The sequence below is a fragment of the Echinops telfairi genome, unplaced genomic scaffold (assembly GCF_000313985.2).
Source record: "Echinops telfairi isolate 266 unplaced genomic scaffold, ASM31398v2 ScPeMD7_7457;HRSCAF=8495, whole genome shotgun sequence".
Classification (NCBI taxonomy): domain Eukaryota; kingdom Metazoa; phylum Chordata; class Mammalia; order Afrosoricida; family Tenrecidae; genus Echinops; species Echinops telfairi.
The window spans coordinates 3,859,294-3,875,534 of NW_022111357.1; the positions used below are offsets into that span (position 1 = coordinate 3,859,294).

The 16,241-nt window shown below is 49.6% G+C and overlaps 1 protein-coding gene and 1 non-coding gene across 4 annotated transcripts in view; both read left to right on the forward strand.

The window, feature by feature from the left end:
* Nucleotides 1-4,182: 4,182 nt before the first annotated feature.
* PPIE (peptidylprolyl isomerase E) overlaps nucleotides 4,183-16,241 on the forward strand; it is a 21,898-nt gene continuing 9,839 nt past the window's right edge. Inside the window, exons 1-4 of one of the 3 annotated variants that reach the window (XM_045299182.1) lie at nucleotides 4,183-4,755; nucleotides 8,070-8,151; nucleotides 8,872-8,972; nucleotides 11,063-11,186. In XM_045299182.1, coding sequence (XP_045155117.1) covers nucleotides 4,735-4,755; nucleotides 8,070-8,151; nucleotides 8,872-8,972; nucleotides 11,063-11,186 — 328 coding nt within the window. In that variant the 5' untranslated portion in view covers nucleotides 4,183-4,734. Of the gene's footprint in view, nucleotides 4,756-7,919; nucleotides 7,956-8,069; nucleotides 8,152-8,871; nucleotides 8,973-11,062; nucleotides 11,187-11,501; nucleotides 11,548-12,128; nucleotides 12,226-16,241 lie in introns of those variants that run through there. The other 2 variants (XM_045299183.1, XM_045299184.1) reach the window with 2 other exon arrangements.
* LOC115872822 lies at nucleotides 12,960-13,073 on the forward strand. Its single transcript, XR_004048060.1, has one exon. It is a non-coding gene; the product is annotated as a U5 spliceosomal RNA (small nuclear RNA).

Here is a 16,241-nt window from a genome sequence, read left to right on the forward strand (position 1 = left end):
TTATCGTGAACTGGCCCAAGGTCTCCAGAGCGGCGCGTCAGTTTTTCATTCAAAGGGTCCCGCGCACTTTGCTTCCTCTCATTCATTGCAACCCCCTCGATGCACCCCCACTCATCCCTCCTCGCGGCCCCTAACCCTTCTGAATCTGCCCTGGGGAAATGCTGCCCCCAGGATCTCACGTGGCTGGCTGTTCTGGTCTGTGCTACCTCACACCTCGTAGACCAGTTTTTTGTTTGGCTGGGAATGGAGCTTGGCGGGTGAATTCAGCCCCCCACCCCTCCTGAAGTCACCAAGAACCATAGGGTGTGTGTCTGGGGGAGGGAAGGGGTGGTGGTGGTGCATCATCCTCTATCTGACCCGTAAGCCTGGTCTTTCTTAAGATTTTGAATTTTGTTCCACCCCACCCTCCACCCCCCCACTGGACCTTCCTCTGTGATCCCCTTTCAGAGCACTTGGGAGCCACGTGCCATCCAGTTCTTGCCCCAGGGTTGTGGACACTTGGTTGGAATAGCCCACTCCATAGGGTTTTCTTTTGGGAAGTGGATTAGCAGGCCTTTCTACCCCCTTAGGGTAGTGGTTATGGGTTGGGCTGCTCACAGCAAGGTCAGGAGTTCAAAACCACCAGCCGCTCCACAGGAGAAAGGTGGGACTTTCTACTCCCATAAAGAGTTACAGTCTGAGAAACTCATGGGGGAAGTCCTACCCTGTCCTGTAGGGTGGCTTTGAGTCAACATCACTTCCTGGGCAGTGAGTTTAGTCAGAGGGTTTTCCTCTGGGTGGGTTCTAGCCAACGACCTGTAGGTTATCAGTCAAGTGTAGACCAAATGCACCACCTAGAGACCTTGAGTGGAGCGCAACAAGTGCAAAAGCCCAGAGGTGTGAAGTGGGTTTGACATCTGGGGCACATCGTTGGGGATGGGGGCCAGTTGTGGGGGCTTGGACTTGATCCTCTTGTTAGCAGGGAACTTTCAAAGAATAGTAAGTAGGGGCAGGGACACACAAAAAGGTTTTAAAACAATGGGGAAAGAATTGAAAAGATAATGGAATAATTGGATGGTAGTGGAAATCAATCATAAGGATCTAGAGAGAGCCCTGGTAGTATAGTGGTTACAAGTTGAGCTTTGGTCTGAATGATTGGCAGTTCAATACCACCACCAGTTTCTTAGGGAGAAAGACTGGGCTTTCTACTCCCTTAAACAGCTACAATCTTGGAAACGCGCAGTAGGGTGCTTTGAGTCAGCACTGACTCGAAAGCAATGAGTTTGGTTTGAGTTAGAATCATTCTGGTGGCTGCGTAGGAGGGAGAACGGTAACCAGGGGCTAGGTGAGGCTCTGAAGAGGAGTGAACCTTGCAGTCCCTTTGTGGACCCCAAAGACCGCAGGGAGCCCCCCTCCCCCCTCCCAGTGGGTTGCAGCAGCTGCTCCCAATATCTGGAGGGCAGCGGCTCAGAAGGTCCTTGGCGTCTGTCTTGCAGGTGGGCTGGCAGAGGAGGTGGACGACAAAGTTCTTCATGCTGCTTTTATTCCCTTTGGAGACATCACGGATATTCAGATTCCTCTGGATTATGAAACGGGTACATGCTCCTTCCCCTCCCTGTTTTCAGGTTCCTGGTGGCAGGGAAAGAACTCCGGGAGGATTTGTAGCCATTTGCATGCTGGGTCTGGCTGGACAGTCGAGCCTCATTGGTCGCTGACCTGTGATTCCCGCTACTTGCTAAGCGTCCGTGTCACAGCAGTGTGGCCTTCCCTCACAGTCCTTTGCAGACAGGGGCAGAGCTGGTGCAAACTTTTGAGTCACCTGATAGGTGGTGGACCAAGCGAAGCTCTGCCTTCTCTCAGCTTTGTGCTGTGTTTTTCACATGGTTGTGCTTTTTGTTGGTGATTTCAGGGTTTCGAATGGCCCCCAAGTCTAGTGATGAGGTGTTGGCTAGTGTTCCTGAGCACAAGCACGAGGACTGGTCTATGAATGCCTGCGAAAGTGTGTGTGTGTGTTAGATAAACTTCACCCAGGCGTGAATTAGGGTGCTGGTGGCCAGAAATGTGGATGGTGTTAATGAGTTAATGAGTTAATGATATGTGTTGAGTGAGGTACAATCTCAAAACAACAGGGGATGGTGACAGTGACTGGTCAGTGGTGGCATTCTCACCCAGTCCCAGCGGGAGCACTCGTATGCAGCCCCCATCGTGGCAGTGGAAGCTTGCACGCTGCCACTGTGATGCTCCTCGGCTCTCCCAGAGCTTCCCGACTCAGGCAGGCTTGAAAGAAAGGCCTGGGGGGTTTCTTCCAGAAGTTAGCTCTGGCTTGGAACAGCCCTGCCTACCACTGGATGGGTAGTGTTTTCTCCTGTTGGGCAAGGGGTTGCTGGGATGTGCCGGGATCTTTGACAGCTGCTAACAACAGACAGCAACCCATCCTACAAGGTTCTGGACCGAGGTCTGGATGAGACGTTACCATTGGCCCTCTGGAGGCAGCGACTCAGCGTTTGCTTCTGGGACCTCAGAGAACAGACCTGCGTCAAAGAATGAGGCCCAACTGTAATGATGCTCAGAAGGGTGACGGTAGCTCAGCCTGAGATGCTGCAGGAACTCTCCGAGCCTAGGAAGACTGGGGCAGCAGGCGTGTGGGCTGCAGTGTACAGAGAATGGCAGTTGTTGAGGTTGTGGGGAGATGTTCGTACATTGGAGTCAATTGGGGCTTTGATTTCTGATCACAAAATATAAAATCTAAATATAATAAGAAACCATAGGAAGACTGCCTCTATGTTTTCTTTGAAGGCCTGGGTGTTACTTCTCACTGTCTCCTGGGCCAGGCCTTGTTTCTCAGCAGCTGTGCTGTTCACTAGAGCCGAGGGCACCAGGGGCGCTCAGCCCCAGCAGCAGAGTCTCGGTGGCTGCTCACCTTCAAGAGTCTTCCTCAGTTGCTCTCCCGGCTGCAGCACACGTTTCTCTGCAAGCCTCTGCTGTGATTTTTCTAAACTAGGCCCAGTTCTAAACTAGGCCTAGTTCTTCAAATCTTGAATAGAAAGGCTTTGGGGAGTCTTTCTACACCTCAGTTTTGTAAGTTAGTAGCACTTATTGCTCTTTGTCTACCCCCAAGCTAGAAGCTTTGCTTCTTTCTTGAATATTCACCTTACGCAGTGGTAAGGCCAGTGCTCATATCATACATGGTTGATGCTCGATTGGAATGAAGAGTCCGTAGACGGTTCCTGTTTGCTGAGTCTTGTAAGCAGGTTAATAGAATGCTTAGAAAAGACACAGATTAAATTGTGTGGTGCTAGCATTGTATACTTCAGAGTTTAATGCTTTAGTTCATTGTTGACCTGGTTTATTTAAAACACAAAATCATAACTGCTTCTAGAAGCTTTGTTGAAAAAGGCAAATGATTCTCTCCTCCATAAAAGCAGGTTATTGTTTTTTTTCATTCTAAGTTGGGCCTGGGTGTGGCATGTGCCCTCCTAGTGCCCTCTGGTGATGTCCCCTTTCTCTTTTGTAGAAAAGCACCGAGGATTCGCTTTTGTTGAATTCGAGTTGGCAGAGGTAAGGAATGTCCCATGTCCAGTCTTTGACTAGTGCCACCACGGTCACTAGTCGTAAAGCTGCCGCTCTCTATCTAGAGGCCTTTCTCCGCATGCAGATGGCAGTTTCCGAGAGATAGAAAGCGCTGGTTGAAGGAAATCCCACCCCTGTTGGCTCAGAGTTCCCCCACACGGTCAGAGTGCAGCAGCGGGGACTGCCCCTGCCCACGGTAAAGCTGTGGACAGGCATCAGCGGGTCCTGGCCGTCTCCATAGCCAGAGCACTGTCCATATCGCACGGGCTCTGACTGGCAGTTGCCATCTGCCCTTTGGTGAATATATTACCATCTCGGCAGGCAGGAAGAGAGCCCTGGTAGTACAGTGGTCTAGGTGTGTTGGGCCATTAGCGTCAAGGTTAGTGGTTCAAATCTACCAGCTGCTCCTGAAAAGACAGTCTCAGAAACCCAAAACGGGGCATTCACTATAAATGAAATCACCTCAATGACTGGCTCTGGTTTGGTTTGGGCAGGTAGAAAGGAGAATTTTATCTTTTCCTAAGCCATGCTGCCCTGAATCTTCATTTGAACAAAAAGAATGAATTGCGATCATGAACTCTTCCTTTTGGCAGGATGCTGCAGCAGCTATCGACAACATGGTATGCCCGGGAATCCTTTTCCACATTTTACTGAAGCTGTTGTCACTACATTAGAGGGACTCGCCTCCACTTGTTGAGTTTCCGTTTCCACAGTTCAAAGTTAAGTTGGAAGCACAAGTTCTTAACGGTTTGAACACACTCTCTCCGTACTGGCCGCTAATAAAGTTAGCTCATTCCATCATCCCTGCTCAGTTAATGTTAGCAGAATTCCCCACTTTCTCTGCTAGCCGTTCTCCTGCTGGCGCTTATGTGTTTCTAGAGGATCAAAAAACTATGATCTATGGGGCAAAACCATCCCCCAACCTCTGTTTTACTGTTTTTGTGTTTTGATACAGGCTGTAAACTAAATGGTTTGTACATTTTTAAAGGGTTATTATTATTGTTGTTAATTTTTGAAGGAGGGCAAAAAAAGATGGCAATGGAGTGTATCCAGTACGGACTACATGTAGCCTGCAATTAATTGACTGAGGAGACCTTAACAGAAAGTTTTCAGACAGGGGGACCCCATCTGACTTCCAGTACACAAGGGGGAAGGAGCATCCAACGCCACATTAGCCCGAGGCTGATGCCCACAAAGCAGACAGAGGTCAGACATGCCCCCTCTCCCCCCCAAACTGCTCCACACTGGTCTGACACCAGCCCTTCCTCCCATGACACCCTTCTTCCCTGCTGGGTTTGATCATCTGTTGCAATAGCCCCCCTGAACTCATAGACAGTACACACGGTTACTAAAGACCTTGACAAGTTGCAAGTCAGAATGGAATGTTAAGGGTACAGTTATTCTGTCTGCAGAGTCTCTTAGCCATGCTGGCAGACACGCCTCTCTGGCCCTCGACCTCTCAGCCACATGGCCCACTATCCTCCGCCCTACCTGGCAAGTGTTACAAACTCCTTTAGCGCTGCTAAATTCCCAAAGGGCACCCCCCTCTACAAGCCAGCCTCCTGCCCACACGCACTCGGCTTTCCTCATCCCGGGGTCCTGAAGAGGCTCTGTGCTCAGGTCTTCCTTCTTGATGATCGTGGGGTCCCCTCTCTCCCTGCTTCTGAAGTGGTTCTTTTCATACCTCCCTTGCAGGATGCCAAAACCGACCAATTGCCTCCTTAGGGCCCCATACACCCTATTTGCATGCGTACACCCGGGGATTTGGGGGAGTTACTATGACACTAAGACCATGAGAAGAAGCCATACCAAGGAATTCAACCCTGCCACATCGAGTCTAGGGCAATGCATACTGCTTATGGAGTGCAACCGGTGCAAAGTAAAACGGGGAGTTTGCAAAGGGGGAGCCGTTTCCTCACATCTGTGAAAGTGATTATGGAGAACCACTCTACTTGGCTCTACTCAAAGACGGAGCCATGGAAATGTGAGGTTCTCGTAGAGTTAGACTCATGAACAGCTGAGGAAGAGAAGACCGAAGAGGTGCTCAGATTAGTGCTTTAAAAGAATTATTTGAAAGTCCTTGAGAAATCACTGGGAACACGGATAAAACCTGTGAGTTTCCTATTGCCGCTTTAACATATTACACAAATAAGCCACAAATATGGTGGCTTAAGACAGCATAGACATTATTGTATAGCTCCAGGGGTCAGAAGTTCAACATGGCACCTCCACAAGCTACCATCGCTGTTGCCAGGGCCTCATTTCCTTCAGAGGCTCTCAGGGCAAATCCGGATCTTTGCCTTTTCCGGCTTCTAGGGGCCACCTGCATTCCTTGCTTGTGGCTCCCTCAGATTCAAGGGGAGCCATGACTGGCTGAGTCTTTTCCTTCGCTATCAGCCAGAAAGGAACTGCCCCGCCTCCCTCTTCCACGTTTTCTGCTCTGTCCTACCGAGTTGATAGGAGTCGCAGTCTCCTCTACAGGGGATTTGTTTTGTTTTTCTCGTCCACCTTTCGAGGCCACCCAGCACATCCAGGATAATTTTATTTTAAAAGTCTCTTGACTAGCAGCCTGAATTCCCGTTTGCCATATAACAAACTACTCATAGCTGCTGGGCATTAACAGGAGGACTCACATTCTGTGAGTGTCCACTTTGTTACATTTATGTCAGTTCATGCTATCATTTGATACATCTTTTTTTTAACTGCTGGAAATTAAGTGAGTACCTGATCTTTTTCCTAGGAGCAAGAACTAGGTTATAATTATAGCCTAAATCTTATTAAATTAAGGGATTGGTTTTCTTCTATTTTGTAGTCTTCATTAAAAAGTTCAGGATGAACTTCTCATTAAAAATCTGTTGACTTGGGCAATGAATGTACAAATGTGCTTTACACAATTGATATATGTATGGATTGTGATAAGAGTTGTATGAGCCCCTAATAAAATGATTAAAAAACAGACAAACCAATCATAGTGACAAAACAATCAATAATTGCCTAAGATTTTAGTTGAAGAGGGATATATTGGGAAAAAACACAAGGAAATGTTTAAAATATTTTATTTTTTATTTTAATGATGGCATCTATACTGTATAAATATATAAAAACTCATCAAAGTACACTTGAAATATATCTTACCTTACATAAATTAGACCTCAAAGAATTTCTTTAAAACTATGAAACAATAACTAAAATAACAGAAATACCGAACAAATGAAACTTCAAATTATGTAACTACTCTAATTTTTATGAATTATTATTAATGCAACTTCTTTTCAAAATATCATATTTCTTTATATAAAAGATAAATGAGATAAATAAGTGAATGATTGGGAAGCTGTGGGGACAGTAGAAAGATTCAGGTAATCTTGCCTCAAATTCAACTTTCCAATGATTACCTTTGGCAGAAATTCCATTTTCTCACTTAAAAATTTGAGATATTATTATCTCCTTCAAAAGTTTTCTACAATGTTTAATAAAAATCATATGTAAATTGTTGTGCTAAGTACATACTTTAATACGAATTCAGTAAATACCACATTTTTTAATCATTAAAAAAGATAAAATAAAAATCTGTTCACTTAACTTTTTTCTGGTACCTGTAGTTCTAGAAGACTTGCCTCCACATTCTCTGTCCCTCTGACATCAGAATGTCAGAAGTCAGTGATGCTCCTGGTCCTCAGTTCAGAGCTGGCCATGACATCTTACAGTGGTAGCTGTGCCAAGACTGACAGTTTCTGAAAGCCCAGGGTCACACCAGCAACACGCCTGCGTGGTGGTGAAGAAAGCGGCTCAGGCTTCTTTGTGGTCGGTTCCACACTTAGCTGGCCATCCTGGGGCCTGGGCTCCTGGGCTTAGAATGCATCACATGCTGGTCTCAGACCTCTCAGGCTTATGTGGGGCCTCTTAATGGAACAGGTATTACAAAAAAGATGTCTTTCTTTTTTTTTCTGTTTTCCATGTACTGATCTTTTTTTTTTTTTTAATCATTTTATTAGGGGCTCATACAACTTTTATCACAATCCATACATACATCAATTGTGTAAAGCACATTTGTACATTCATTGCCCTCATCATTCTCAAAACATTTCCTCTCCACTTAAGCCCCTGGCATTAGGTCCTCATTTTTCCCCTCTCTCCCCACTTGATAATTTATAAATTATTATTTTGTCATATCATGCCCTGTCCGACGTCTCCCTTCACCCACTTTTCGGTTGTCCGTCCCCCAGGGAGGAGGTCACATATAGTTCCTTGTAATCGGTTCCCTCTTTCCTACCCATTCTCCCTTTACCCTCCCAGAATCACCACTCTCACCACTGGTCCTGAAGGGATCATCAGCCCTGGATTCCCTGTGTTTCCAGTTCCTATCTGTACCAGTGTACATCCTCTGGTCTAGCCAGACTTGCAAGGTAGAATTCATATCATGATAGTGGGAGCGGGGAGGAAACATTTAGGAACTAGAGAAAAGTATTTTTCACTGTTGCTACATCGCCCCCTGACTGGCTCGTCTTTCCATCTTTCAGAATGAATCTGAACTCTTCGGGCGGACAATTCGTGTCAACTTAGCCAAGCCAATGAGAATTAAGGAGGGCTCTTCCAGACCAGGTGAGTAGAATCGCCTTGGATCCCCCGTTGGGTCTTCCGCCGGGTGTGTGCTGTGTCCATCCGCTCTTCTGTGGCTTGGTGACTGACACGTGGGACAGGCGGATGGAGTGACTTGAGGTGAAGAAGGCATTGTAGCCCCTCCGTGGACACGCAGAGCTCGAACTTCTCAGCAGAGCGGAGGGCCTTATTCCCGGCGAAGCTCCTGCTTCTGGATGTGCCCTAGATTCCCTCCCTGCAGCCTGAGCAAGGGCTGAAGACTTCCCTTTTGCCTTGACTCGGGGCATCTGTCCTTCTCTTCATTTGCCTCTGCTAAGAGCTGGCCGTTAGGGCCGGTGTTTGCCACCGAGAACTTGGCATTCCTTTGGGAGCCACCTGAGGAAGCTTCTGACTCGGAGCCTCACGGTGTGTTCCACACGCTGACCAAAGCTGGGAAGAAAGGGGATGGAGCCCCGTGACAGCCCACTGGCTGAAAGCGTGACTTTCATAGCGCCTGCTTGATTCTCTACTTTTTATGTATTGAGTTAGAAGTCAGTACACATGTCATTCCACAGTTCAATCAAGTCAAGCAGAATTGTACAACTGCTGCACAGTCAGTTTCCAGACATACTTCCTTTGACCACCCCACCCCCACGACTGTACCCGTCTCCCCCGAAACCCTTATTCTACTTGTGGTCCCTATAGCTTCATCAACCCTGGGTTTTGATACTTCTTTCTTGCCAGTTTGGTCCGATGATGACTGGTTGAAGAAGTTTTCCGGGAAGACCCTGGAGGAGAACAAAGAGGAAGAAGGGTCTGAGCCTCCCAACGCAGAAAGCCAGGAGGTCAGTGTGAGGGCTCTGCTCCGGGCAGTTGTGGTGTGGGCGGAGAAGCGAGCATCCTTGTGGGGCTCTGTGTGCTTGTGTGGCCCGAGTGGGAGGGCTGAGGGAGACAGGACAGTGAACACTCCTCGTCACCACCCTCCTGATCTGTCCTGCTCCCCAGGCGCGTGTCTGCCTACAGTCTCCTCAGACCGGCTGAAGGTGCGCCCCCTGTCGGAGCCTCTGTTCCTCCCACCCCACCTTTACTGGTATAACTTCTGTCACTGCTGCCCCCAGCTGAGTTATAACAGCCACTTGTGGTGCAGGCTTCCCTTGCTCCTGAGTTTCACATATTTCTGCCTGCAAAGCTTATTGGCACCTTAAACAGACCAGGCAGGTCCCAAATGGAGGTCCCTTCTCTGCTTGTGCCCAGTCATACATCATTTCGCCGTCATTCAGACCAGAACCTCTGTTCCTCTTAGGCCCCTCACTGGATTGCTTAGATGATGCATCACCGTACCCTGCTGAGTTTCTTCCTGAACTCTTCTGAGTCTCTCCTTGCGGGGCTCATCTGTCCCGTGAGGAACGAAGGAGGAGAGTAGCTTCCTAACTGGTGGCTCTTGCTCTGCTTAGTAGCCGGAGACACTTCAGGAAGCCCAGGTCTTACTCTTGCACATTTGGGGCTCCCTTCACCTGTAGGAGTGAGTGCAGCTCCCACATGGGGAGCAGAAAAGAAGGGGTCTTGTGGTCTGATCCTGCCCAGCTCTAGATTTCACACCCATTGACACTCAGAGAGAGTGAGTGCTTTCCCAGACGGCTCTGCGGTTGTGCATCAGCTGTTTCTCCACCTAAAATGCCCTGTGCCTGGTTAAGGCCTGCTCCGTCTCAGCACTCAGCCGGTTACCACCTCCTTCATGTTTCTGAATCCTCCACCCGAGTGACAATAGTCCTTGATCCCAGCATTTGCTGAGTGTGAAGTTCCGTACTCAACAAACACTTCCATATTGTGTCTTGGATGCTAGGGACTGTTTTAGGTGTATTACTAATATCGAATCCTAATTCCAGTCATGTGAGCTCAGGGATACTATTGTCTTCAGTTCCCAAGCAGGAAGCAGGGGCTCAGCTCAGGAAGGTGAGGTACCTTGCCCTTTGTTAGCTACCCGCTGAGTTGTGGAGTTCAACTGTGAAGCTGGGCTCTTTGGCTCCAGGATCCGAGCTGCCTGTCACTTATTTTGTGGCTTCCTCTCCCACACTAGACAGTCAGTTTTTAAGAGCAAGGGCCACTCCATTCTAACTCTGGGACTTGGCCTGATAGGTCAGTATGTTAATACATTGGACATTGAGTAAGATCGTTGAGATCAAAGAAGAATCGATGCATTTGAATGAATGCTGCTGGTGAAGAATCTTGAAAAGTACAATGGACCACCCAAAGACCCAACAAATCTGTCTTAGAAAAAGTGCAGCGTGAATGAATGGCCCTTAGAGGCAAGGGTGATAAGACATTGCTTTACACATTTTGGATCTGTTATCAGGAGAGATGGGTCCCTAGAAAAGGATATCAAGTTTGGTAGAGGGGCAATGAGAAAGGAAGACCCTCAGCAAGATGCAACGGTGTGCCCAGGCCTAACACTTGTGAGGGTGACGCAGGCCCGGTATACCGACCCCACTGCACCTAACAACAGCGTCAGTGCACTAAACTACAAAGGAGATGGTAAAGGCCAGGCAGGTGGGAGGGTTAGTATTCAGTGCTTTCGTCAGCCTCTCGTCTACCTTGTTTACTTGAGGCACAGAACAAGGCTCCCTGTGCTCCGCTGTCCCTGAGCTTTTAGGCCCTCTGTGCTTCCACTGTCACCTGTGGACATGCAAGTCCCAGCACAGAGGAGGTGGTGGGATGTGGGGCTCGCATTGGGTGGTGCTGGGCTCTCCTGACACGAGTGTCCAGCTGAGGGTGGTGGTCGTGTCCCATTTCTTCTCCAGCTTGCTCAGCCCAAAGCCTTCCCTGTCAGCACCTTGCTCCTCCTCTGAGAGCTGTATCCTGGGTGTGTGTCTGGAGAGTTGCCCTCCTGTCTGGGGAGGCAGAGAGCTCTTTATGACGCCGTTGTTTCTGCTCTCAGGGAGAGCCGAAGGCCAAAAAGGCCCGGTCGAATCCTCAGGTGTACATGGACATCAAGATTGGGAACAAGCCAGCCGGCCGAATCCAGATGCTCCTGCGCTCAGACGTCGTTCCCATGACGGCAGGTGAGCAGGACCCCTGGGACAGGAGGACCAGGTGGGGAGGAAACTGGGAATGCTGGGTCCTCAACTCTTTCTGCCTGACTCCACTTCAAGCATCTCTGACCGTGGCATCTAGTAAACAGTGAGGCAGAGCAGGCCTTGGGAAAGTTCTAGAACCATTAAAAAGAGTTAAAAGGTACAGACTATTTGAATTACCTTCAAGTTAGGCTTTATCTTTTTGGTAATATAAAAATTTTGATATATTTTCAAATTTAGAGGAAACTCTTGAGAGTCGTATAAGAAATTCTTAATTAAAAAAAATTCTTGATATATCTTTAGGAGCCCTGGTGGAATGTTGTTTATGCGTTGGGCTGATAACCACGAGGTCAGTAGTTTGAAACCACCAGCCACTCCATGGGAGAAAGACAAGGCTTTCTCTTCCTGTTATCGTCCCATAAACAGTTCCAGATTGGGAACCCACAGTGACAGTTCTACCCTGTCCTATAGGGTTGCTATGGGTTGAAATTGACTCAGTGGCAGTGAGTTTGACTTTCATATATCCTTTGCTCCTTCACTAGCTTAATTACTTTACCACCGCCCCCAGTTGATGCGTTCTTGATATGCATCTATCTGACTAGCTCTGTATGTACATGTGCATGTGTGTAGTGACTAGGCATGTGTGTGTACACGTGTGTAGTGACTGCATGTGCATATTGTCTAGTGACTGTACATGTGCGTGTGTGAATAGTGACGGTACGTGTGCACATGTGTGTAGTGACTGCATGTGCATGTGTGTGGTTACTGTGTGTGTAGTGATGTATGTACATATGCATGTGTGTAGTGACTATATCCGTGTGTATAGTGACTGCATGTGTGTGTGTAGTGACTGTATGTGCATGTGCGTGCATTTGTGTAGTGACTGTATGTGGTAAACATCTGCCGTCTCAATGATCTTCCCATGAACAGTTCAGTGACATCCATCACCCTCTTCATCCCCCAGAAGGCCGGTGTCCGTTATATATCACAGCCTCTTCTCTCATGCCTGCCATCCCAGCCACCCCTGGTAACTAGGGACACACTTCTGACTCTGTACACTTGCTTATTCTGGGTATTTCACACACATGTCATCATATGCCGTTTGTTTTGTGACTGACTAATGTTGCTTAGCATTCTGTGTTTAAGGTCCGTCCATGTTGCACCTGTGTGTCAGGACTTTATTTCTCTTCTTGGCTGAGGAATCAGCCATTGAGCACTGTGTGGTCACCGTGGTCTGATCTGCACCTGACCGTGTGGATGGCACAGGGCTGTCCATTCTGTTCCGGGTGCCTGACTCTACGGCAGCTGGGACACACCCCTTACCTCCTGGGGACTTCAGCGTCCGTGTCCCGAGTTCAAGACTAGTTCTTCACAGCTCTCAGGACTGGGACATTGAGAAGCTAGGCTTTTTTGGCTTCATCAGGTTTGCTCTGCCTAAACTCACCATTTTTTCAGGAACAAGGATTCACAGGCTCCGTTGGATTGTCGGGTCTCCCTGCTCTTATCTGGGATGTTTCTCAGCTTTTCAGTGTCTTTCTTGACCTTGGTGTTTCTGCAGAGCACCAGACAGTTAATTGTAAGGTCGGCCCGGCCCTCTGACAGACTCCCCCGCCAGGTGTTTCCCAGTGGTGTGTTTTGGCAGGGGTGCCACCGAAGTGCGTTTGTGTAACAAAGGACAGGTGTCCGTGTCAGTAGTTGAGATGTTTGCTTTGATCATTTCATTAAAGAGGTGCCTGAGTTTCTCCCGTAGAAAGTGGCTAATATTCTGGTTTCTCTTAAATCGCATCAATCTTTTGCCTTTTACTAAAGATTTCCATGGAGAAAGTGGCTCTATTAAAAGTTACTCATTATCGCTTCTTGGCCTTTTGGCTAAGATCAAGTGTAGCTCTATTAAAAGTTACTCATTAGAGCTAACTTGTTTTCTCCTTGACGTCTCCAGTCTGTTTCCGAGCGACAACTACGATCGTTGAGTGTTTTTCCCATTTTCCTAACTGTTGGTTCCTTTTGTTTTGTGTGATTTCGGCGTGGTTGTATTTTCTTGATCTCCCGTCCTCTCTCTCTGGGTAACATTTTGTTGTGCGTTTGGCAGCGGTGCCCAGCGGTTCCTGTGGAAGACAGTTCCCTGCCGTTTGTTATGGAAGGCGGCGTCTTGTCTGCCCCCGACTGCACAGTTCATCTCTGGCCTGCCAGCCGCAGCGTTCCGTGTACTTAATGATTATTGGGTCGGGCGGTACCCCATCTCAAAAAGGTGCTCCTGCTACCACCACTCAGGTGGTGCTGGTTATCTGCTGTTAGAAGGCTTCGGGTCACTTGCTCCAAGAACCACACTCCTGGCGATTTGCCGGCAGGAAGTTGATGAGGTGTGAGCTGAGGAAGGAGGCAGGCTTTATGACTGAGGGAAGCAGGGCTGGGTAGAAGGGGGCAGAACTCCCATGCAGCTAATCCCACGGAGAGCTGGGGGGAGCTTGGCTGGTATTTCAGGACTGTCCTGGATTCAGGCCAGGGCCCAGGACCAGCCACTGAGTGTGTCTCCTTGGGGGGGCAGCCCGAGGGCAGGACTTGGGCAAGAGCTGGCAGCAGCACCCCGGCCGCCGAGGAAGTGAGGCCTGGGGCTGGAAGAGGTCTGAGGGGCTTGCCCCCACCAAGTCCCCTGGTGCCTAGAGTAAGTTCACTTCACCTGAAGTGACGGCTCCGGGACTCTGCTGGTGTGCGTGTCCCCGGAACCCTGGGACGGACCGCTGTCAGTCTCAGACCCACATGCGGGAGTTGCCATCTGCCTCCCGGTAGCTCACTGTTGGGTTCCCCTAGCCCTTCATCTCGGGCTGCAGCGGCCACTGCTGGTGCTGCTCGGGCCTTCACGGCTGCTGTGCTCGCCGTGCACCATCAGAACTGGACCGGAGAGCACCCGGGTTGCCCCACTGGTCCCCGAGTGCCAGCATGTCCTGAGCAGCCCTATTGTGTCATAATGGCCCTCCCGCCTTGTGATCTGGCCATTCACTCCCTAAGATGGCAGCCGTTTGTTTATCCACCAGCCGTTGGCACAGAGTGAGCGATCCGCCAGCAGCTGTGTCTCACCATCGGATGGGATTCCGCCTGTATGGCGGTGAAGCATCCTTTCTAGAGCCAAGACCTCTGGGCCGACTGGGCCTTGAGTTGTGGGCATGGAAAGCAGGAGAGAGAAGCAGGGCCGCTCCGAACTTCCGTCTGGAGTCTGGACCCCAGGGCCTCAGCACTTGCGAATGGTCGTTGGTGTCATGTGTATGGGCCCATTGTCACAGAACGACATTTCTACACTGGTGCCTCAGGTGTGCCCATTGGAGAAAGGGCGCCTCCAGCTCTCTGTCCGGTGTGTGTGACAGGAGCGGTGGGGTGTGTCCCCCTGCTCTCTGTCACACCACCCTGACTGTAACACGGGCCATGTCAGGAGCCTGTGTCACTGTAGCAGACACGCTTAAGTCTTCGGATAGTGGTGCTCACTGCAGCCACGCAGCGAGTGCAAGCCCATCTGCACCCAGACTCCGCACTGACCGCTGTCGATATGAATTCAGAGAGGGAGGAAGGTCTAGTGTTTTCCACACGCCATCCCATGGCGGTGGCCTAGTGCTGTCATCAGACACTTGGTTGTGGTGGCAGCAGATGGGCTGTGGTGAGTGGATCCTGGGCTCCGGGCTCCGTCACCTGCTTGTTCTCATGCACCCCTCGGCAGCACTCGGGCCAGTGGCCAAGGCTGGCTGGTGTCGGCCAGCTGAGTGGTCAGTCTTATCTCGGGGGACATGGTCTGATGAACATCAAGGTCAAAGATCATCCTACTCTGTGCCCACCCCGAGTTCCATCTGTAAAGCCTCTTTCAGTCAGTTTTCTTCCAGACTCCTGACCTGCCACCCAAGGCATTTGTCATTGTCCAGGCCTTGTAGATATTCTTCCGTTGGGTCACCAACTGTGTTGCCTCCAGCTCTGCCCATGGGGAGAGCTCTGTGCTTCCCCACCCTGACCAGGGATGCCGGGCAGCAGTCTGTCCAGCTGCATACCGAGTCAGCTCATCAGTCAGCCACACTTGTCACAGAGCCACAGGTATGACCAGAGGGAGTGGCGCAGGCCCAACAGCAGTGGGTGACACCGGCCAGGCAGCATGTTCTGTCCTCTGGCCCTGCTCCCGGCTGATTCTGAAGGCACCTTTCCGTTCTATGGTGGTTTGCTGCTGGGGCACAGGGCTCATTAAGTCCACCAAAGCTGGCTCGTGGTGGCCACACAGTCAGTGGATGCCCCATGGATAGGTGGTCCTTCTCCGTCAGGGCCCAGCACTGTGCCAGGATCAGCTCTGACGGTGTAGCTGTCTCTGCTACGGAGGCCCGCGGGTCGCACTGGAACTTGTTGCGTGCTGAACACACCACGAGGCTGGGCTGCATCTGCTTCAGAGCCCGTCCCACCCCTTCTTGGCAGCAGCTCTCGGTGTCACTCAGTATGTGTCAGCTGCTCTCCCTACAGCAGGACTGAAAGGCTGGCTGGGCCCTGTGCTTCCTGCTTAGTGGGAGGAGGGAGGAGGTACGGTCCTTTGTCCTTTCGTTTGGCAGGGGTGTCCTGGCATATGCCATACCACCTTACCCCCTCCCAACACTGCACCGCAGTAAAGTTACCGGAATGAAGAGCCCCATTCCCACCACTTCCTCAACCACTGCCCAGTTCTTTTCCTTCTCTTCATTGTTATTTGCTATATTATTTAAAAGTCTGTTACAGCAGTCATGGCTTTTCAACCCTGAACATTTCATCATGTCATTCCTAAGAACAAGCACACTATGGTACAGTGATCAAATGCAGGGTATCGCACCCTGGGATAATCCAATGATATGATACGTAGTCTGTGGTCAGATTTTGATGACTGTCTCACCACAGGTCTTTTTTCTTTTTCTTTTTAAATCGTTTTATTAGGGGCTCATACAACTCTTCTCACAATCCATACACACATCAATTGTGTAAAGCACATTTGTACATTCATTGCCCTCATCATTCTCAAAACATCTGCTCTCCACCCAAGCCCCTGGCATC